Source organism: Lynx rufus, unplaced genomic scaffold (assembly GCF_022079265.1).
Source record: "Lynx rufus isolate CCGP_SWC_20201006 ecotype Redwood Valley unplaced genomic scaffold, mLynRuf1.p SCAF_16, whole genome shotgun sequence".
Classification (NCBI taxonomy): Eukaryota; Metazoa; Chordata; class Mammalia; order Carnivora; family Felidae; genus Lynx; species Lynx rufus.
In genome coordinates, this window is record NW_025814830.1 from 11,259,675 (window position 1) to 11,281,090 (window position 21,416).

A 21,416-nucleotide genomic window follows, 5' to 3' on the forward strand; every position below is an offset into this window, starting at 1 on the left:
CCTGAGCTAGGTCAGGGACAGAGCTAGGAGGCTGGGGCTTCAGGCTGCTACATCTCTCCGCTGTGTCCCTCACTGGATGTGCCCTCAGTCACAGAGAACGGCCTCACCCAAGGTCATGCCCCTCCCAGCGGCTGATCCCCGCCAGTGACTGGATGGTCCTGGGAGATAAAACGGGTCCTGATCCCATTGCTTCAACGGGGGACAAGCAGTAGAGTGGCCACCCCGGCTCCAAGTCTCATAGCATTGTCTGAGGCTTATCTCAACCAAGTCGTCCCTCAGCCCAATCCTGCCCCCCTCACTTCCTTTTGGGGGTATCGCCTCAGGGTCCACAAGAGCCCTTTTACAGGCAGTTCTTTGTCTCTGGGTCATTTGTCTACATGTGTCATTAAGGTATGCTCTAGGGACCCTCAGGTGACCTAAGCCGAAATCCGCACTTCCAAAATAGCCAGCATGCGGTGAAAAGTCCGACAGACAATTACTACAAAAGCTTCAACTATTTACCTTTGAGAAACACAAGAGACTCCATTAATTAGCATGACGAATGTTAGAAGTGGGTTTTCATTTGTGTGTCGAGTGGCTTATTAATGATTAACTTAGTGGGGGTGCCCTGGCTGGCTCAGTCGGTAGAGCAAAGGACCCTTGATCTCAGGGTCATGCGTTCAAGCTCCACGTTGGGCATAGAGTTTACTTAAAAAAAGAAAAGTTAATGTAATGTGTGTAAAAATGGGCTGTTATTGGTGAAACTGGTAACATGCAATGTTGGCTCAAATATTTCAGATACTCCCCACCCTTGTTTGGACAGCATGTAAGAATCCAGTGAACCTTCAGGGCGCCTGGGTGGCTCAGTTGGGTAAGCGTCCAACTTCAGCTCAGGTCATGATCTCATGGTTCGTGAGTTCAAGCCCCGCATCCTCAGTGAGGAGCCTGCTTGGGATTCTTTCTGCCCTTCCCCTGCTTGTGCTTTCTCTCTCTCTCTCTGTCTCTCTCAAAATAGAATAAAACTAAAACATTTAAAATAATCAAACAAAAAACAATAACAGAATCTACCGAACCTTCATCATTCACCTTCAGGAATGGTGCCCAAGGCATGAATTCTAAATCATCCTGTGATCGCTCGATGGTTCCAGAAGGACCCTAGGTGTCTGGTTAGCTCTATGGCTAACTGAATGGTCCTCAAGGATGTGGTCAGGTGCCCCTGAAATGAACCTTTCATGAAAGGTGAGTTCAGAGCACCTAGAAGGATAGCCTGCGGGGACTTCATCAAAATTACATCAGGGGCGCCTGAGTGGCTCAGTCAGTTAAGGGTCCAGCTCTGGATTTCAGCTCAGGGCATGACCTCATGGGTCGTGGGTTCGAACCCCACATCAGGCTCTGCGCTGACGGTGCAGAGTCTGCTTGGGAATTCTCTCTCTCACCTTCTCGTTGCCCTTCTTCTGCTCGAATTCCCTCTCCCTCTCTCTCTCAAAAATAAATATACATTAAAAAAAAACCACCTTATAGGACAGGTTGCAAAGCTATTTTTTACGGGGCAGGTCTCCGCTCTGCTCCCCTGTCGGGGTGGCCTTCGTTCTCCAGCACACTCGCCTCTAGCTGCTAATCGGTGTAAGCCCGGTATTGTGTTCAGATCTCAGTTCTCCCCGGGGAGGGATCAGTAGCTGCCAGGAATTGGAGGCAGGACTTTCCCCTCACACAAGCTCACTACTGGGTAATTTGTTACAAGAAAACCTCTCAGAAGGAATTCTACACGTGGGAGAATATTAAACAAACAAAACCAAAAACCAAAAAACAAGCCATGCTCTGGGGCGCCTGGGCGGCTCCGTCGGTTGAGCGTCTGACTTCAGTTCCTCGTCATCTCACGGTTCATGAGTGTGAGCCCCGCGTCGGGCTCTGTGCTGACAGGTCAGAGTCGGAGTCTGCTTCGGAATCTGTGTCTCCTTCTCTCTCTCTCCCCTGCTTGCTCTCTCTCTCTCTCTCTCTCTCTCAAAGAAATAAACATTTAAAAAATTAAAAAAAAAAAAGTAAGCATTTGCCATTTGTTATGTGTGTAACAGATACCTCCTGCACCCGGGAGTGGGGCTTTTCCTTTTCATGATAGTGTGTTAGGTATATATATATATATATATAGGTCTTAATGGCCTGGGCATGGTTGCAGAAATCATGCCCGGAAAGTTGGAAAGGTTTCTTTTGGTTTCTAGCGACAAAGAAAAAGACCGTTAAATTGAAATTAAAACTGGGGAAAAGAGAGGGGCAGAATTTCTTGGCTCCTTGAATGTAAAAGTCTGGCTTCAAGCACATCCGCATTGAGAGACTATGTTTATGGAATCTTTCTCTCCCTGTCGCCTGGAGGTGCTTTGCTCAGCGCTGTCCTCATTCTCAGGACGGGCCTCAGGACAAAGGTGGCCGAGGTGGAGTGTGGCTGCTCCGGGTTTACCTCCCACCAGCTTCACGGCCCCAGAGAAAGAGAAGCCCCGTGTCCGGAGTCTCCCCGGGGAATAGCAGGGGGGTGTGGCCAGGGCTGCGCTGCTCCGATTGGCTGGTTTGGGTCAGACGCCCCTCCCCGGAGCTAGGGGGAGGGGCCAGCCGTCCTGGAGCCGCACGGCTTGAGACTAAAGGACCCTTGGATCCCCAAAACGTATTCGGGGTGCCGATTCCAGAAAAAGCGGTGGAGGATACTCGGCTCCCAAAGCAACAGACGTCCAGGACGACTCTGGCATCAATGCGTTTTTCTTTCGTTGGCGGGGGAAGGCGTATCTGGGACCCTGGACGTAAGGAGGGAGCTGGAGAATCAAGCGAACTCTTGTTCGTGGGATGTGATCAGAGCCTTGCACCAGGGCAGGCAGCCGGCAGGGAGCTAGGAAGAGCTGTGGCCAGCGGGGACCTGTGGGGACCTGCGGACGGAGGCCAGGAGGGGCCGGGCAGGTGGCAAACGGTCTGAGATCTGACAGGCAGTCTCCACAGGCAGTTTCCTGCTCACTGCCAGGTGTCAGGTTTTATTCAATGCTTCCTCCTACTGTTAGTAGTAGTACTTGGGGGGCAAACAGGGGAAAGGGCTGTGACCTCTCGGTGGGAATGGGGGCCTCAGATGCACTGGGAACAGCTGTTTCCTGAGCATCCACGTGTCAGGTGCTGCTCTGAACATGTCCCGCGGGTTCACTCATTTGCTTCTCACGACAACCCTCTGACGTTGGTCCTGTTATTATCGTTCCTGTTGTAGACATGAGGAAACTGAGGCACAGAGAGGTTAAGTGACTTGCCCAAGACACACAGTCTGTAAGTGGCATGAACCCCAGCCCCTTGGCTCTTAACCCTGGCAGGTGTTCCAAACCACTGTCACCTGCCTCACATGGCGGGGGGGGAGTGGGTGGCCTTGGCAATTCTACAGGACGGTACCCTGTTTTATGATCCCTGTTTGGTGGCCACACAGCCAGGGGCTCAGACAGTGTCTTTCGGTCCATTCGGAGGGAAGAATGCCTGAGGACTCAGGGACATTTCTTGCCACAGAGGTGACAGTGCAGGGGACCCCCGCTGGGGGTAAAAGTCTGCCAGGACCCAGACTGGTGAGTTTGTGGCCTCTCAGAACCAATTTCTATCACGTCTTCCAAAGGCTCCAGCTTCCTTTTGGGGAAATATCGCTCCACTGGACCCTGAGCAGCGCGTGGGTAGGGTGGGGTGTCACGGTCACGGTCACGGTCATGGTGGGCCCACCTCCCGACCCGGGGCAGGTAGGTGCAGAGTGGGCCCTCCACAGTCAGCCCTGTGTGGGGCAAACAGGCCGAGGTCTGCCGTGTCGGGGAAGGGGGAGACAGGGTCCTGGTGGCCCAGGAGGAGCGAGCCAGAGGGGGCCCGGGGTCCACCGTGAGTGACTTGAGAAGCTACAGGGGCAGAGAAAAGGGTGGTGAGGGACGGACTGGGAGGCATGCACCAGACAGAAGGTACAGAGAGAACGAGACACCCCCCAAAGAGATACGGAGAGAGGGATGGAGACAGAGGGAGATACAGACAGAGACACAGATATAGTGACAAAAACTAAAACAGAGCTAAAAACAACAACAGCGAAAATAAAAGCAGAGGAAGACAAAAGGAGACAACAGAGATGGACAGAGACAGAGACAGTGAGGCCGAGACAGAGAAGAGAGACACCACGGCAGAGAGAGAAGCCGTCTGATGGAGAGACGAGGAGAGATGGAGACACGCAGGATAAACACGCCGCCCTCCTCACCCCTGCGGCCCCAGCTCCACAGAGGGAGAGGCAGGGACGAGATGGCAGAAACACACCCCCACACTGACCTCCTTCCGGGACTCTCTGTCCCTCAGCTCTGCCCGCCTTCCCTCCTGCTGTTGGCCAAGCCCATTAAGTTTCTGGCCCAGCCACAACTGAAGGCCCCACGCCCTGGGGAGGAAACCACAGAAGAGGCGTCCCCGCTGCCTAGCACCCCAAACCATCAATTAGTATTAACAAGGGAAGACTCCTCGCTGCCTAAAGACCCCCATCGGAGCTCTGATGGAGGGGAGGCCCCACCCCCATGACTCAGGCGGTTAAAGGGCCCGGGGGCCAGCCTGGGAGCCCAGAGTGTCCCGATGGCGTGTGGCAGCAGGAGGGTCACGATCCAGCTGGTGGACGAGGAGGCGGGGCCTGGAACCAGGGGCCCGAAGCCCTTTCGGGGCCAGAGATACGAGGCAATCCGAGCAGCCTGCCTGGATGAGGGAATCCTGTTCTGCGATCCTTACTTCCCTGCTGGCCCCGATGCCCTTGGCTACGATGAGCTGGGGCCGGACTCGGAGAAGGCCAAAGGGGTGGAATGGCTGAGGCCCCATGTAATGTGTGGCTGGGGGCTGTGGGGGCTGGGCCGCTGGGTCTGAGGGAGGGGGGGGGCTGTGGGGGCTGGGCCCCTGGGTCTGAGGGAGGAGGAGACTGGGAGCCCCGGATACGAGGAGGAGGGCTGGCTGTTGTGACTCCCGGGTCTGGCGAGGCCCAGGGAAGCCGAATCCCTGTCCCCGGGCTTTACAAGCCTCTCCCGGGGTTGGAGGCGCTCATTGCCCTGGAGCAGTGAGGGCAGGAGGGGACCCAGGCATCGGACCTCTCAGTTGCTCCTTCCCTCCCTTTCCTGGCTGAGGCCTGGAATCCCCCCCCCCCCAGGAGTTTTGCGCCGAGCCCCAGTTCATCTGTGAGGATATGAGCCGAACAGACGTGTGTCAGGGGCGTCTAGGTAAGACCACTGAACCCCTCTGGGGCCCCCGGAGCTGGCAAGTTGCAGCTGGGACCCTGCCGGCTCGGCCCCTGCTCTCCCCCTCAGGCTCTCCTCTCCCCACGCCTCAGTCTCCCTCTTTCCGGGCTCCCCCAGTCCTCATCTCTCCCCCCAGGTAACTGCTGGTTTCTTGCGGCCGCTGCCTCCCTCACTCTGTATCCCCGGCTCCTGTGCCGGGTGGTGCCCCCTGGACAGGGGTTCCAAGGGGGCTACGCAGGTGTCTTCCACTTCCAGGTAAAGCTCAGGACCTCTGTTCATGCCTCAGTCTCCCCCACGGTGACATGGATGTCACCGTTGACACTGTCCCCTTGGGGCTGTAATTCATGGGCCGGTGCGGCAGGGCTTGGGGTCGGAGGATGGGGTCCTTGGAAGCCTGGACCCTGCCCTTCTCGCACCAGCTCTGGCAGTTTGGCCGCTGGGTGGACGTCGTGGTGGACGACAGGCTGCCGGTGCGTGACGGGAAGCTGATGTTCGTGCGCTCGGATCAGCGGAACGAGTTCTGGGCTCCGCTCCTGGAAAAAGCCTATGCCAAGTAAGGACTCAGAACACGTCCCGGCCGGCAGGCCCCACCCCACAAGGGGTCCCCGGAGGCGGACGGCTGGGACCCTCTACACAGCCCGCCAAGGGTCCCCAACCACGTCACGGCTCCCAGGCCCCTGAGGTCACACCATCCCCTGAGGGCCTCCAAATTATCAATACCTCCCTCTATCCACATTTCACACAAAACGTTCCTAGAGACCCACCAACACTCGCGATTCCTCAGGAGCCTGAAATCTCCTCTCTCGGGCCCTGGAGCCACCAGAGCTAAGATCTCCCCCCTTGGGGGACCTGAGAATCCAGAAAAAATCTCTCCTACTATACTGGGAAGCCCAAAGCACCTCCCAAATATTGAGTGGAGTCCACGGAACCCTCGATCTTTGCTTTTCTCCACCCTGTGGCTCTGAAATCCCCCACAGGCCCCATAGAGATCACCCCCAACGCAGACATCTCCCGGAGACTCAGAGTTTCAGACACGGCTCCCGGGACGCCCACAATTCTGGCAGAGCTCTCCTGTGATCTCCCACATCACACAGTCCTGCGGCCCAGGGACCACAGGTCCGATCTCCAGGGGCTTCCAGACTGTGCCACAGTCCCCTACCCGCCTTGGGAGTCTGCAGATGTCAGGGGTGGCCCCCTGGACCCGCACACCCCAGGGGACCCCAGGTCCCGGGGCGGGGACGGTGCGTGAGATGCCCGTACGTGCCTGAGACGTTCCCACCCCGGACCTGCCCCCACAGGCTCCACGGCTCCTATGAGGTGATGCGAGGCGGCCACATGAATGAGGCCTTCGTGGACTTCACGGGCGGCGTGGGCGAGGTACTCTACCTGAGGCGAGACACCCCAGGCCTCTTCTCCGCCCTGCGCCATGCCTTGGCCAAGGAGTCCCTCGTGGGCGCCACTGCCCTGGTGAGAGAGTCAGACCCCCGTGGGGACCCCCATCAGGACCGGGGCACAGTCAGGGCTTGAGAGGGGTGGGGGGGGTGGACTCCTGCGCCTTCTTCTCCGTTCTGTTCCCTGTTGGCTGGCCTTTCTCACCCATCCAACTCCGGCAAGTCAAAAGGAAATGTATTTGCTCTCATAGCCAAACGGGCTTCAGGCACAGCTGAATCCAGGTGCTCATCCAGTGGATGTTGAGAATGTGTTTTTCTATTCCTGGTTCCGGATTAGTTTCATTCCTGGGCGGGCATTCCTGTCATGGGCTCCAAAGGGCTCCCACAACTGCGGGTCCCTCCTACCACCCCAGCGGTTTTTATTATTATTTAAGTGGTTTTTTAAAAAAAAAATTTTTTTTTAATGTTTATTTATTTTTGAGACAGAGAGAGGCAGAGTATGAACAGGGGAGGGGCAGAGAGAGAGGGAGACACAGAATCTGAAACAGGCTCCAGGCTCTGAGCTGACAGCACAGAGCCCGACGCGGGGCCCGAACTCACGGACCGCGAGATCATGACCTGAGCCGATGACCTGAGCTGAAGTTGGAGGCCTAACCGACTGAGCCACCCAGGCGCCCGCCCCCGCCCCCACTTTTTTTTTTTTAAGGCAAAGCCTCTTTCTGAGAATTTCAGCAAAAGTCTTAGGATTGACTTTCATGGGCTCAGCTTGAGTCATATGTTCATCTGTGACCCCATCACATAGTCATTCGCTGAATTGGTCTAATTCCTTCACTCATTCATTTGCTTAATCCTGTGCTCAGTTACTGATTCCCGGTCCTTTGGGTTTCTCTGCCTCTTTCAGTCTCTGGCCTGCATCTTTCTCTCTGTCTACGTCTCTGTCCTCTCCAAGTATTTTTGTCTCATCTTCCTCTTCCTCTCTCTCCTTCCCCTCTCGCCTTCACTCCCCCATCCGAGGCCCTCTCGCCCCTCGCCCCTCTCGGAGCTCTGCTTGACTCCTGCTGTGGGGGCAGGAGAAGGGGGCAGGGGGGCGGGGCAGAGAGGAGCAGCCACTCTCTTGTCCCCCCACCGTGGCCTCAGCATCCCCTGTCCTCCGCCCAGAGTGATCGGGGCGAGTACCGCACCGAAGACGGGCTGGTGAAGGGACACGCGTATTCAGTCACGGGCACATACAAGGTGAGTATCCCCCGCGAACGGGCTACAGGGGTGCCTCGGCGCCACCGCCCACGGATGATGCCGTCCTCAGGTGTCCCTGGGCTTCACCAAGGTGCGGCTGCTGCGGCTGCGGAACCCATGGGGCCGCGTGGAGTGGACCGGGGCCTGGAGCGACAGGTGGGATGGATCCGGGGTGGGTGGGGGGCTCGGACCCGCCCGCCCTCCCCTCACACCCCAGTCTCCCTAGCTGCCCACGCTGGGACGCGCTCCCCGCCGAGTGCCGAGACGCCCTGCTGGTCAAAAAGGAGGATGGCGAGTTCTGGTGAGGAGCCCAGCCCAGCCCTGCCTCTGGACCAGCGCCAGGCCGACGGGGCTCAGGGAGGGGGCGAAGCCTGCTGGAAGGGACATGGGACTCGTTCACGGGGACGAGTCTTAACAGCTAGAAACTGTCCATGTGGTGGTAACTTCGGGGTTGGGTTCTATCTGGGGGAGTCGAGGAAGAATTCGCAGTAATATTAGGGGAACTGGGAAGAGCAGTAATCTTTGGAAGGCTGAAGGGGGCTGGCTAACACTTAGGGCCATTGTAGGAGGCTTGCTGGTGTCGGGGGCATTTTAAGGGGCTTAAGGATACCAGCTGCTGAGAGCCCGAGGGTCTTGACGTTTGGGGGCCGAAGGCAGTTTGGCAATATCGAGGAGGAGTGTATGGAGCTCGGTTGTCTGTGGGGCATTGCCGGGGACTTGGAGAGATCCGGGGGAGCTGGGGGGCTCAGCGATCTGGGGTCCCTTCCGGAGACGCGGGTACCATCTGGCGGACTGATGGGTACTTGGCGATGTTTGAGGAATCGGGGAGGGTTGTGGTTGGGGGGGGTCATCCTGGGGTCTTTGGCAGACGGGGGCCCCGGGGAGGTGGCGGCTGGGGAGGACCTGAGCGCTGGCCACCCGGCAGGATGGGGCTGGAGGACTTCGTCCGATGCTTCAACACCGTCCAGGTCTGCTCGCTGAGCCCCGAGGTGCTGGGCCCGAGCCCGGCGGGGGGTGGCTGGCACATCCACACTTTCCAAGGCCGCTGGGTGCGGGGCTTCAACTCTGGCGGGAGCCAGCCCGGCAACGGTGAGGCCTGGAGGGCGCCCCAAGAAGCGAGCAAGGGGGGGAGGGCTGTGGCAGGCCGGGTGACCCCCTCTCTCTCCCCTCCGCTAGAGACCTTCTGGACCAACCCCCAGTTCCGACTGACGCTGCTGGAACCCGATGAGGAAGAGGACGATGATGAGGAGGGGCCCTGGGGGGGCTGGGGGGCGGCAGGAGCGTGGGGCCCTGCGAGGGGTGGCCGCATCCCCAAGTGCACCGTCCTTCTGTCACTCATCCAGCGCAACCGCAGGCGCCTGAGGGCCCAGGGCCTCACTTACCTCACCGTGGGTTTCCACGTGTTCCAGGTGGGACCCCAAGGCTTAGCGGAAGCAGCAGGGGACAGGCGTGGAGGGGCTGGGAAGGCCGAAGGGGTGGAGGTCAGAGACAGGACAGAGCCGAGGGCATGGGGGTGGGGGGTGGGGAACGAGGGGCAGGGAAGGTCGCTGAGGGCGCAGACAGGAGCCGGGTCCAGCGGGGGTCGCAGATGGGCTGGCCGGGGCAGGGACTGAGGGGCAGGGGCGTGATGATGGGGGAATGGGAAGAAGAGGGAGGTGTGGGGGGCTCTGACTCGCCCCGTTCTTCCTCCTTACAGATCCCCGAGGAGGTGGGTCGCGGCGGGGACCCCCAGATCCCGGCCCCGGGGGCTCGGGCACCCGGCGCCAGGGCGGCGGGCGGACAGCGTGACCGCGGGCGGCCCGGGTCACGGTCACGATCGCGCCGCGTTGGCCCCGCAGCTGCTGGGCCTGTGGGACTCCCCGCGCAGCCGCGCGCTCCTGCCCGGCCTGCTGCGCGCCGACCGCTCGCCCTTCTGCGCCCGCCGCGACGTGAGCCGCCGCTGCCGCCTGCGCCCCGGCCACTACCTGGTGGTGCCCAGCGCCGCCCGCGCCGGCGACGAGGCCGACTTCACGCTGCGCGTCTTCTCCGAGCGCCGCCACACCGCCGTGTGAGCCGGGGCACCCGGACCCGCCCTCGGGAGCCCCAGGGCCCCGCTTCCCGGGACCCCCGCGGGGATCTGCTCGGGGCCCCAGACGCGGGTGGGGGGAGCGCGTCCCCTCCCCCACTTCCCTTGTGTCATTTGCAGGGAGATCGATGACGTCATCAGCGCCGACCTGCACGCCCTCCTGGTGAGGGGCTGCAGGGGATGGGCACTGCGGGGCAGGACCGGGTGGGGGTCCTCTGGGCCGGCACTAAACTCCACGCCACCCCCGCCCTGCCCCACAGGTCCCCTACGTTCCCCTGGAGCTGGGGCTGGAGCAGCTATTTCAGGAGCTGGCCGGAGAGGTGAGGATGGGGGGACCGGACGGAGGGGGTCCACCCCTCCCCTTGGACACCGACCCCCCCCCCACCATCCTGGGTGTCTCATTTTCCTTTAGTTTCTCCGTCCCTCTGTGCTTAAATCTCCCGACTTTCTGCTCTCAAAATGCTCACAGCTCTTCCCTGCCTCAGGGCCTTTGCTCAGTCTGTGTACCTTTGCCTGGATGGCCCTCTCTCCCTTCACACCCCCTGCCCCGCCTAAAGCCTCATCTTTCTAACATGCCCTTCTCTGGAAGCTCTCCCACACTCTCCCCCCGGGGCTGGTCAACTGCAGGCCTGCTGTGGACTCCAGGGGCCCAGTGCTTCTCCACTGCAGCCCTGTCTGCTCTGGGGACAGGTCTCTAGCTCTCCCTGGACCATGAGCTCTCTGTCACTGCGGTGTCCCCAGCATCACCCAGCATGCTAATTTGGTCAGCCCCCAGCTGTGCTGTGTTGTCGAATGGCTCGAGTGGCCTCATACCTTCTCTCTCCTTGAGCAGGAGGAAGCACTCAGCGCCCCTCAGCTCCAGACCTTATTAAGCATCGCCCTGGAGCCTGGTGAGTCGGGGACCGGGGTGGACCCCACGGACCCCCCATGTGTGTTAATTCATGATGCTGCTGGGAGTCAGGTCACGGGAGCCCTGGACTCAGCCTGACAGCGTCTTCCCATGTGTGGGGCCTGTGGCAGGACTGAGGCCACCCCGCTCAAAAGGACCCCCTTTCTCGAAGGGAGGCAGGGGGCGTAGCTGCCACGAGGGGACTTGGAATCCCCTTGCCTGGGGAACTCTGCCAGTTCCCGGCGGTCACTTGGCTCTCTGAGCCTCAGTTGCTGGCGTGCGGACAGCGGTAGGGGGTAGCGGCAGTCCCCAGCACTCGTGATGACGGCCAGCTCACAGGAAGTACTCGGCTTCGTTTGTTTCCTGCAGCCAGGTCCCACGCCCGGACCCCTCGAGAGATTGGGCTCAGGACCTGTGAGCAGCTGCTGCGGTGTTTTGGGGTATATGAGGGGGGCAGTGCCTGGACAGGGAGGATGGGCATGCTGGGGCCCGTGTCCCCCTTCTGGGGACAATGACTTTAACCAGATGCCCCATCCCCAGAACGGGCGAAGCCTCACCCTGCACCACTTCCAGCAGCTCTGGGGCCATCTCCTGGAGTGGCAGGTAAGGGCGGGGGGGTTGGGGGAGCCACCTCCTCCCGGAAGGTAAGGCACTTTTACTAACGAGGACATAGGTGCCCTGTGGGCTCGCGGGGCCCCAGGGGAGGAGAAAGTGGACCACATCATACCAACGTGGAGGGACGACTTGGAGGGATCTGGCCTTGTCCCACCTGCCCTTCTGTGGTCCCTCCAGGGGCACTAAGTGGCTCAGGGGTGGAAAACACAGGCTCTGGTCCTGGTTTGAAATCCGGCTCCCAGGTCGGCCCCCCTCTGGCCTTGAGACCTTAGGCAAGTCACCTCCCCTTGAGGGGCCTTTGTCTACCAGCGGGAGGTGTTAATTCCCGCCTCTCCGGCCCCGGGAGGAGGGAGTGGTCCAGGGCCTCCCTGTGCCGAGCCCTCTCGAAGCCCCTGGTGGGTGGAATCCCGACGTGTCCGGCTGTTACTAGTATTCCCATTTCACAGACTGGGAAACGGGCTCAAAGTGGTAGAGCTGCCTGCCCAGGGCCCGAAACCAGGAAGAAAGGGAGCTGGGTGGGAACCCAGGCTGACTGGCCTCCAAGGTCCCCTTTTCAGGGGGCTTGGGGGCTCGGGGGGTGGGACTGACCCGTGCCTCCCCGCCCAGGCCACATTTGACAAGTTCGATGAGGACGCCTCTGGAACCATGAACTCGTACGAGCTGAGGCTGGCGCTGAATGCGGCAGGTGCGTGCGGGGGTGCCACGGGGACGGGTCTGCTCCCTTTCCTACCCGCTGTACTCTCGCAGGCCTGGCTGCCTGCTCACCTTAGTTTGCTGCCAGCTCTTGGCCGGGACTGGATGCCCCCGGGAGACGGGGCGCGAGGGGGGATGGGCCTGGGAGGGTGCTGGGGGCCTGGAGCAGGGCCTCCCAGAAGGGGAAGAGAGGGGAAGCCTGGGAGCCCGTGTCTGACGGGCACCGGTCCCCAGGGCATTGTGGTAAAATGGCCCATATTCCCCTAAGTTTGGGCTGGAATCCTGCCTGTACTTACTCCCTGGGGGGCCCTGGGCACCTGAGTCCATCTCCTTGAGGGAGTCTCCGTGTAAAATGGCCAGGACACAGGGCAGCTGGGAGGAGCCCGCAGGGCTCAGCGCTGGGGGGAAGCTGCTTCTAGTTACTGCCCCGGCAAAGGTTTAGGAAAGGCTGGCTTCTTCCAGGACAGGAACAGCCTCATTCCCTCTGTGTAGCACGAAATCCGGCCCGAGGGGGCGGAGCCAGGGAGCAAGGCTTTCCCTGGGCTCTGAAGCAAGTTAGGGATGTGCCTGTGTGTGTGAAGGGGCTGGGACCAGAAGGGAACTCCCTGTCGCCCCCCCCCGCCACCCCCCCCCCCAGGGCTCATCTGCCACAGCGAAGCCCAGGGTGAGACACGAGGGATGGGAGGCAAGCCTGACCGCCTGTGACCCAGTCTGAGAGGCAGGGGGGCCCTGGGGGAGAACCTTTGAAGTCCAGAGACATGCAAGAAAAGAGCCCAAGCGGAGGGGAGATGGAGTCAGATAGAAGGCTGGGTGGGAGGTGTGGCACAGAGACAGAAATGGAGTCCTGGGCGGACAGAAGCAGAGGCGAGAGCGAGGGGTGATGGAGGGTTTGTGCTGTTCGTATTACTGGGCCTCTCGTCCGTGCCTGGTGTTAATCTAGGCAGAAGACTGGTAAAGCGCTCTTGCGGGTGGGGGTTGACGTTCTGGTGCCGCAGACAGGTGACGAACAAGATCATCTGGGTCAGATGGTAACACATGCTATGGCGGGAAAAGAAAGCAGGTGTATGTGTGTGTGTGGGGGGGGGGGTGGCCTGGGACACAGCGGTCAGGGAAGGACCAGGGTGCTAAGGGAGACTGAACCTCAGGGACACAGGACCAGGTGTGGTCTAGACAGAAGGGGCAGCCTGTGCGAAGGCCCTGAGATCAGAGCGTAGGCCCCGCTGCAACAGCTTCAAGGGGTCAGGTAATGGACATGAGAGAGGGGGCTGGTGTGGCCAGAGGAGGAGGGTGGGGAGATGGCAGTGGTCAGACAGGAAAGATCAGTGGGGTGAGAAAGCAAAGCTCTATGAGGCCTCATGAGGACCTAGGCTCTTTGAAAAATCGTTTTTTTAATATGTAGGAGAGGAAGGAGATAAGGCAAGTCCAAGGTCAGGGTATGTGGGGGGCTGGAGCCAAGAGCAAAGGGAAGGTCCCACTGTGTATGGAGGAGGGAGCGCCGGGGAGGGGACCAGCAGGAAGCAAGCTCCAGGGGCCCCTGGAGATGGTGGGCGGTCTCGGGGCGGGAGGTCAGCAAGAGAAGCGACCTGCTGCAGCTCAGCCGCACTCCGCGTGTTCCCCGGACACCTGCTCTGCTCCTGGCCCTGTGCCGGCTGACGCTGGGGGTTTGGTGGTGACCGGAAACCCTTCCCTTACTTCTAGCGGCTTCCAGAGCCACCACGGACAGGGACAGCCCAGAGGGGTCAGGGTGGGGACGGGGTGGACACAGGGAGCCAAGGAGGTGCTCCACGCTGCAGGCGGGAAGGGCGGGGGGATCGGAGAGGGCTCCCTGAAGGAGGCGGCACAAGGCTTAGGAGCGTTCTGGGCAGAAGGAACATGGCGTACCAGGGAGGCAAGACAAAGCGCAAAGTCCAAGTGCAGGAGGGGTTGGAGGGGTAGATGAGGCGTGGTCTGCGAAGGCCACTGGGCGGTTGAGGACAATGGGGGCCCTGGGGAGGGGCCGCAGGGACCTAGTGAACCACGTGAGGGGTTTCCCAAGCGGCAGGGGATCCCGGGCAGGACCCCACACCAGGCAGCACACGAGAGTGGCCAGAGGAAGCAGTCTGCATGAAAAGGTCAGTAGGAATGTGAGGGGGCAGCTGAGGGGTTCTGGCCCCTTCTTGGGCTCTCCCACCTCCTCCGGCCAGGGTCCCCCCTGGCTCAGGGCAGATGAAGGCCGGGGGGCTGTGGGAGGTCACACTGCCAGGGTGGGGCTGCAGGCCCCCGACCTCCTCCGGGCCGTTCACAGCACCTCACACAAGGCCCAGCAGGTGATGGCACCAGACAAGCGTTTCTTTGGTGAATGAAGGCACAGAACAGGGGGCAGAGATGGGCTTTAGGAGGCGGCAGAAGCCCATGAAATTGTCCTCAGAACTGCGTTTATGTGGCCACGTGGGGGAAGGGGGAGCCGTCCTGCAGCCCTGCCTCTCGGAGGGTTACCTGACCTGCAATGCGGTCTGTCAAAAGCCTACTGAGATGTGTCATCAGAGGTGATTTTTATCAGGTGATTTCTAAAGTTTAGAAATTGCCTCTGGTAGGAGTATGAAGAGAGGCTCTGTGTGGGACGACGTTTTGCTGCACAGAAACATCCTCCAGGGTCCATTAGCAGAAACTCACCAGAATTTAAAGAATAATAAGACCGACACACAGTCGTTGTGTGCCACTGTTCTGAGCTCTACGTGGGGCATCTTCGCACAGCCTCGCGGGGTCGGGGCCGTCACCGTCCCCGTCTGACAGAGGAGAAAGCCGCGGCACGGAGAAGTGAAGGGAGCTGCCCGCGGCCGCACGGCGGGGACGAGGCAGAGCTGGGCTTCGAGGGGCGGGAGCAGCTCGGTGTCTTCCCCGGGGAGAGTCGCGGTGGGGCGCGGCGCTGAGGTGGGGCTCACGGGGACGGCCGAGGCTCAGCGGTGGCCTCCCCTAGGCTTCCACCTGAACAACCAGCTGACCCAGGCCCTCACCAGCCGCTACCGGGACAGCCGCCTGCAGGTGGACTTCGAGCGCTTCGTGTCGTGCGCAGCCCAGCTCACCTGCATCTTCCGTGAGTGCCGCCCGGGCGCGGGTGGGCCAGGGGGAGGAGGTCTCCCACGCGCCGCGGCGGGTGCTCAACCCGCCCTCTCCGCACAGGCCACTGCAGCCGGCAGCTGGAGGGAGGCGAGGGCGTCGTCTGCCTGACCCGCAGACAGGTGAGCCTGGGCCGGAGGGAGCGGCTCGGGGCGGCCGGGTGGGCGTCCTCCCCGGGGACCTCTGCCTCGAGCCGGCGGTCCTCTCTCCCCCAGTGGATGGAGGTGGCCACCTTCTCCTAGCAGCACCTGCGGCCAGAGGCGGAAGAGCCGCCGGGACCCCCCTCCGCCTCTGCCCGGCACGCGGGGCCGGTGCTCTGGCGCGAAGCGGCGGTTCGGAGCGTCGCCGCGGGAGCCAGCCTGCCTGGAGCAGCTTCTGGCTCCAGTGCCCACCAGCCGGGCGATGCTGGCCACGCGGCTCCCTGCACTTCGCTCTCCCCATCCGGACGCGGGGATGGCGACGGCACTCTTCTCGCGCAGGCTACACGACTTAGCGCTCGGAGCCTGGCAAGAGCGGGTCCCCGGTAGCACCCATTTTTACAGTCACGGGGACGGGGATCTCCCAGGCCCAGCCTTGCTCTGGGAAGAGGTTCTCCCGTGGCTCTGCTAAGCAGACAATGGAGACGGGAGACAGAAAAAGAGAGAACACCGTAGGAATCCTTCTGAAAAATATTACATGTTTTATTATCCTGTCCCCAAGAAGGGTGGTTTATCCAGAAACCGAGAAAAAAAAAAAAATCAAATCAATCAGAATAAACTCAAAAATGGGGAGGGGGGAGGAGGGGGAGGGAGCAAAACCCATCAACTAACAGGCGGCCAGGCCAGCAGCCCACCCTCCACCTCGGGAGGGTCCCCAGAGACCCATGCCCAATGACAGACGGCAGAGAGGAAAAGCGGGAAGGGGCTGGGGGAGGGCGGCAGATCAGCTATGTCTTCATCATGAGAGCAGAAGGCGGCAAGGATGTGTTGCTAGGTGAATATATATTTATATAATAAATCCGTAAGTTAATAAAGTAAATAGTAATTCTCTGAAAGTTTTTAATTCCTTTTTTATAGGTTTTTCTTGTGTGTGCATTTTTTGTTTTTGTTGTTTTGTGTTTTTTCTTTTTTTTGTTTTTTTTTTTTGTTTTTTTTGTTTTTTTGTTTTTGCTTTTTGGTCCTTAGAAAAATCTGAGAGATATACATGTCTGGACAAAGCAAGGCGGGGGCTGGCTGGGGGTGGGGGTGAGAGGCTGGTCTGCCCAACCCTACTCCTCCATTGCAGAAAAGGAGGGTGCTGAGTTGCACCCCATCTCCTGGCAATCGCAGGTGAGGGGAGAGGGAAGAAGGGAGCAAGGCGGGGTCCTCTTTCCTGTAGGGCAGCTGTGTCGCCCTCTGCTGGGCCCACTGCAGGGCCCACGGCAGGCCAGGGCGGTTCCTGGACAAGGCACGTAGGGCTTTGGCCTGGATGTGGGAGGCCTTGAAGGGACCTCGTGGTGGTAGTGGTGGTGGTGGTGGTGGTGGGTGGGGGTAGGCAAGGGGAAGGGACAAAGTGTGGGGGGCATTCCTAGGGCCTGGAGGGGACCTGTTTTGCTGTGGGAATCCACGGTCCCCTCCACATAGTTAAAAAACAAAACAACACATCATATATATTTACCAGACCAGAAGCGCTGACCCCGAAAGTCTCCCTCACCTCTATGCAGGGGGAGGGGGCCAACAGACAAAGAGAGAGGAGAGAGCCTGCCCCAGCCCCTCCCTGCCCACCCCACCCCCCACCCCCACCCCCACCCCCCGGAAAGAACTGACAGAGTGCTTTGCATAGATACAGAGTCAGAGGAACAGGACCTGGGAGGCCCCCACAGCGGGGAGAAGGGCCGAGGGCTCCCCCAGCCCCTCCTGGAGGCTGTGAGGAGGGGGCGTTCGGTTGGGGTTTCTCCAGTGGGGGCCTCACAGGTCACTCTCTCCGTACAGGGCTGTGGAGAAGGACTTATAGTCGAGGGCGCCAGGCACAGCATCAGGGCCCTGGTACGGCGCCATGCGAGCGATGCAGTACTCGGCCTGGTCGGGCGGCAGTTCTCTCCGCAGCTCCTCGGCCGTGATGAAGTTCTAGGGGTGGGAGGGTGGGACTGTGAGCCACCCCCCACCCCCGCCGGCTCTGCCCAGCCCCCCTCTGCCAGTCCTGGCTGCAAGGGCCCCTCCATGCCGGGAGCCCAGGTGCCCCCGGGGTTTCCTTTCCTGCTTACCTTGTCCCCTGCCAGGACCTTGAAGGAGGCAATGACTTGGTCGGCCGTGTCTGTGTCGGTGGTCTCCCTTGACATGAAGTCAATGAAGGCTTGGAAGGTCACGAGGCCGCTGTGGTTGGGGTCAACCACACTCATGATGCGGTTGAACTCAGCGTCACCCTGCAAGGGGGAGTGGGGTGGGGGACAGGCTGCATTGGAGCGGGGCAGGGCCCGGCCTGGTGGAACGGAGCCAGGAGAGCAGGGCCACCTGCCGTCAGCCCGTGCCATCAGCCCGCCTCCACGGGTTCTGGCTCCCCAGGCCAAGGGCCCACTCGCCCAGACTGGGGATACGCTCCCTCTGTCCTCCCCACCCACGTTTTTGGGAAGTGGGAGTTGGGGAATGGATCAAACAAGTCTACTGCTCCTCAGCCCTAGGCTCACGACTTAGCTCTGGAGGGTAGGGAAGAAAGAAAGAAAGAAAGAGAAAGAAAAAGGGGAGAGAGCCAGAGGCCTGACCTCCTCTCTCCGGAGACTTCCAGAAAAGGAGGTGGGCAGCTCAGGGAGTCATCGGAGAGACCCCAGCCCAGCAGAGGCAGCAGAGGAGGAGGCGGTGAGGCCGCGCTGCTCTGGTGGGGGAGTGTCCCCGAGGACACGGAAACTCTGGAGGCGGTGAGGAGGAGGGGGGAGGCTGCGCAGAGAAGAGGGGGTAGAGGAGTGGGGGAGGAGAGGCACAGCAGCGAGGGGGAGGCAGAGGCTGCATACCAGGCTGTATCCTGTGGAGATAAGCAGAGCCCTGAAGTCATCGGAGTCCATGCTGCCTGTCTGCTTCTGCTCGAGGACGCAGGGACAGCAGAGGAGGCCAGGCCCAGAGTAGGCAAGAGGGGCCGCCCCATGTGCACAGCAGGGAAACAGGACAGTGGCGGGAGCCGGGGAGACAGAGGTGGCCCCGAGAGACCAGGTAAGGGGGAAGGTGTCCAGAGAGACACAGGGCAGGGAGGAGGCAAGAGAGCCGGTGAAATGGCACACACATGGCAAGGGGTGGAGTGGCGAGAGGGAGGGGGGAGACAGAGAGAAGGAGAGAGAGAGAGAAGAGCAGTTAATGCCACAGTCCACTGGGGCCCAGGGGGGCGCGTACCTGCCGGTCATTTTCCACGTCGTAGCCCAGGCTGATGAGGCAGGCCTTGAACTCCTCCGGCCCCAGCGCCCCGCCGTGGTCCTGCCGGGCGTCCGAAGGCGGGTGTGTGCGAGGGGCGGTGTGGAGACCAGGCCGGCAAGGAGACGCGGGGAGAGGGGCCAGGGTCACATGCAGAGGGCGGGGGGAGGGGAACACATCGGGGGGGAAACACAGAGTTAGAGGTGACATGGACAAGGTGATGGCCAGGGACGGTGGAGCGGGGGGAGGGCGGTCAGAGGCCTCTGCCCAAGGCCTCGGCCAGAGCAGGGGTGGGAGCTGAGTGGTACAGAACTGAACACTGAGTCCTGGGGCTCCTGGCGGGGGAACAGGGCTCTCTCCTGGCCTCCGGGATTTGGGGTGGGAGAAAAAGATTACACTCCATCCTGCTTGGGACACCAGGTCCCCGCCAGACAGTGCAGAGCTGAGCGTGCACCTCGTGATGCGCGGGGCCCAGCAGGGCAGGTGGGGACTGCAGCCAACTCAGGCGCTCAGGGCCTTCCTAGCGGGCCTGCCAGACCAGACCTGAATTTTCAGAATGCTCTGTGTGTGCGGGGGCCAGGTGCACGGTCAGGTCTCAGATCTCGGGTGTGCCGGGACCGAGTCCATCCCAGGGTCTCATCGGCAGGTTGGCGAGGACGCACGGCCCCGGGGCCAGGACTTGGGACCCCCCCCCCTTCCTCATCCTGGGGAACCCTACCTAGGCTGTGGGTCAAGGTGACGCACCCCTGCACCCCCTCTGCCGGCCAGGGCCCTGCCAGCCCGCTGAGTGGTGACTGGTACTCAGCACTGTGAGGTGAACGGACAGATGCAGAGACGGTGGGGGCAGGATGGGACGACGACAGCATGGAGGGAAGACGCCAGGGGCAGAGGAAACCGCTCACCTTGTCGAAGTGGTTGAAGGACGCCCGGAACTCCTGCATCTGCTCCTGGCTGATGCCCTTGGCATCGCGGGTGAGGATCTGGTTCTCCACCTCGTTGATGGTGCGGGCGATGGTGGTGAGCAGCTGCTCCCAGCCCACGCGGATGTGCTGGGGGTGGGGCGAGGGGATGACCACGGTTCAGGCCGGGGCGGCCTCCAAGTCTACCGCAGCCGCGGCCGCCAGGGGCTTGGAACCCGGCCCTCCTCACACAGGGCGTGCGGCCCGGAGGTGGGCTGGCCCTGGCTCTCCCAAACGCCCCCAGCCCCAGGCTCTCCTGCGCACCGCGTGTGCACATGGGGATACCGGACCGGCACCGCCCCGTGCCCCTGCCAAGCGCTGGGGTCCTCCTGTGACGGAAGCAGTGAGGGTCAGGGCCCGGTACCTGTGCGGCATCCACGTGGAAGCCGCAGAGGTATGGTGGGCAGCGTTTAACCAGCTTTCTGGGGAAACACCGGGTTTCTCTGATCTGTGCGTTTTCACGGTGTAAAGTGTCACCGTGGACAAGCTCAGGCTACCAAGAGGCTGACGCTTCAACCCGGGCACGGCAAGCGGGTGCACGCGCCGACTGGATAGAACAAAACTGCTGAGCTCACAGTGGGGCAGGTGCTCCCCTCCCGGCTCTTCCAGGGGGGGGTCCTGAGGCCGTGTTGTCATGGTGACGGAAGAATTGTGGGAAACTGATTTTTTAAAAATGTGTACACACTTGATCTAGTGTTTTCGGTCAGAGAAAAAGGAGAGAGAAAAAGTGGCAGACGTCTTTTCTACTGAGCAAAACCGTCTGGAATAAAGGCCTGGGCCGCGCGGCCGGCGGGCCTACCTCCATGGTGTAGTTGGTGTGCTTGTTGTCGAAGATGAGCGCCTCCTGGATGAGCTGGTGCTGTTGCTCGAGCAGGTCCAGATTCGGCTTGTAGTCCACGATGCTGCGCTCGTAGCGCTTCAGGTGGTTCAGCTGGTCCTCCAGGGTCCCGTTCATCTCGATGGAGATGCGCCCGATCTCCTGCATGGGACGGGGTGCTGCTGGGTCAGGGAGGCTACCGGACGCTCGGCCACGACCGGCCCCGGGGGCGGTTTCTGGACCAAGGCTCGCCATGCCCAACCTCCGCACTCCCTCGACTCCCTGTGAGGCCCAAAGATGGCAACTGTTCACAGTGAGAGGCAGGGGCAGGATCTGGACCCGGGCCCGGCCGGCTTCAGAATCTGTGCTTCTGAGCACGAGTACCTGAAGCGTGAGTTCCCACGGTGGCCACGCAGCCCCCTCCCAGCATGGTGCCTGGTGTGCGGTGAGCACTCGGAAGGCACACCAGGCACACCCAGAGCTGCCGTCAGCATCATTACAGGCTCCCTGGGCCGGGACCCAAGGGTCACTGGTGAGCCCGCCATAGAGGTCTGTGCTCGGACCGCCCAGCCCGAGACACCAGTGCTCGTAACGGGGCCACCACGGAGCAGCGCCCTAAGCATCTGCTGAGGCAGTGCCAGGGCTGTTTCCACCCCCTTTCGGAGATGAGAACACCAAGGAAAAGTTACATTGTACCTGACCTCCTGGTCAGCGGGCAGGGCAGGGCTGAGGCTCAAACCCTCCTCCACCTGCCTCCTCCACCAGGATTCCCTCTGGCTGGTGCTGCCACTTCCAGCAAAGAAATCACTGACTCTCCCAATCCTGAGGCTGCTGTCGCTCCCGGAGCAGGAGCCCCGGCAGACCCACCAGGGAGCCCCGGGGACCTGCTGCGAGGGGCGCCGGCTCACCTCCATCTTGGTCTGGATCCAGGGCCCCACGACGTTGGCCTGGCTGGCGAACTGGCGGCGGAGGTGCTCGTTGGACTGCTGCTTGCTCTGCTCCTCTAGGAGGGCGTGGTCCCGCTTGGGCACCAGCTGTTGCACCTGGGGGAGGGCGGGGGGTGTGAGCACCAGCAGTCGG

The 21,416-nt window shown here is 61.1% G+C and overlaps 2 protein-coding genes and 1 long non-coding RNA gene across 3 annotated transcripts in view; 2 read left to right on the top strand and 1 right to left on the bottom strand.

The window, feature by feature from the left end:
- The first annotated feature begins 4,172 nt into the window (after window positions 1–4,172).
- On the top strand, window positions 4,173–15,514 carry CAPN12 (calpain 12). The gene is made up of 21 exons (XM_047078109.1): window positions 4,173–4,815; window positions 5,138–5,207; window positions 5,362–5,480; window positions 5,645–5,778; window positions 6,524–6,692; window positions 7,775–7,849; window positions 7,920–8,005; window positions 8,076–8,150; window positions 8,775–8,938; window positions 9,026–9,258; window positions 9,546–9,557; window positions 9,688–9,896; window positions 10,035–10,077; window positions 10,175–10,234; window positions 10,747–10,804; window positions 11,173–11,243; window positions 11,344–11,406; window positions 12,025–12,103; window positions 15,068–15,184; window positions 15,271–15,329; window positions 15,423–15,514. Exons 1-21 carry the CDS (start codon window positions 4,579–4,581, stop codon window positions 15,447–15,449), a joined length of 2,160 nt encoding a protein of 719 aa, XP_046934065.1. The 5' UTR covers window positions 4,173–4,578; the 3' UTR covers window positions 15,450–15,514.
- Window positions 15,515–15,863: 349 nt separating this feature from the next.
- The window catches only part of ACTN4 (actinin alpha 4), a 71,071-nt gene continuing 65,518 nt past the window's right edge, over window positions 15,864–21,416 (bottom strand). The window contains exons 16-21 of the mRNA XM_047078108.1: window positions 21,245–21,379; window positions 20,319–20,498; window positions 19,463–19,609; window positions 18,543–18,623; window positions 17,429–17,587; window positions 15,864–17,291 (exon numbers count right to left, since the gene is read on the bottom strand). Of these exons, the coding sequence (XP_046934064.1) occupies window positions 17,133–17,291; window positions 17,429–17,587; window positions 18,543–18,623; window positions 19,463–19,609; window positions 20,319–20,498; window positions 21,245–21,379 (861 nt within the window). The 3' untranslated portion in view covers window positions 15,864–17,132. The remainder of the gene's footprint in view (window positions 17,292–17,428; window positions 17,588–18,542; window positions 18,624–19,462; window positions 19,610–20,318; window positions 20,499–21,244; window positions 21,380–21,416) is intronic.
- LOC124511159 (uncharacterized) lies at window positions 18,213–19,560 on the top strand. The gene is made up of 2 exons (XR_006961830.1): window positions 18,213–18,365; window positions 19,329–19,560. It is a non-coding gene; the product is annotated as an uncharacterized LOC124511159 (long non-coding RNA).

Bases quoted from the DNA above. Each gene is read 5' to 3' on its own strand.
- CAPN12 (XM_047078109.1), top strand. From the start codon at position 4,579: ATGGCGTGTGGCAGCAGGAGGGTCACGATCCAGCTGGTGGACGAGGAG. The intron at 4,816-5,137 runs GTAATGTGTGGC...CCCCCCCCCCAG, and splicing joins TGGAATGGCTGAGGCCCCAT to GAGTTTTGCGCCGAGCCCCA. The intron at 7,850-7,919 runs GTGAGTATCCCC...TGCCGTCCTCAG, and splicing joins CAGTCACGGGCACATACAAG to GTGTCCCTGGGCTTCACCAA.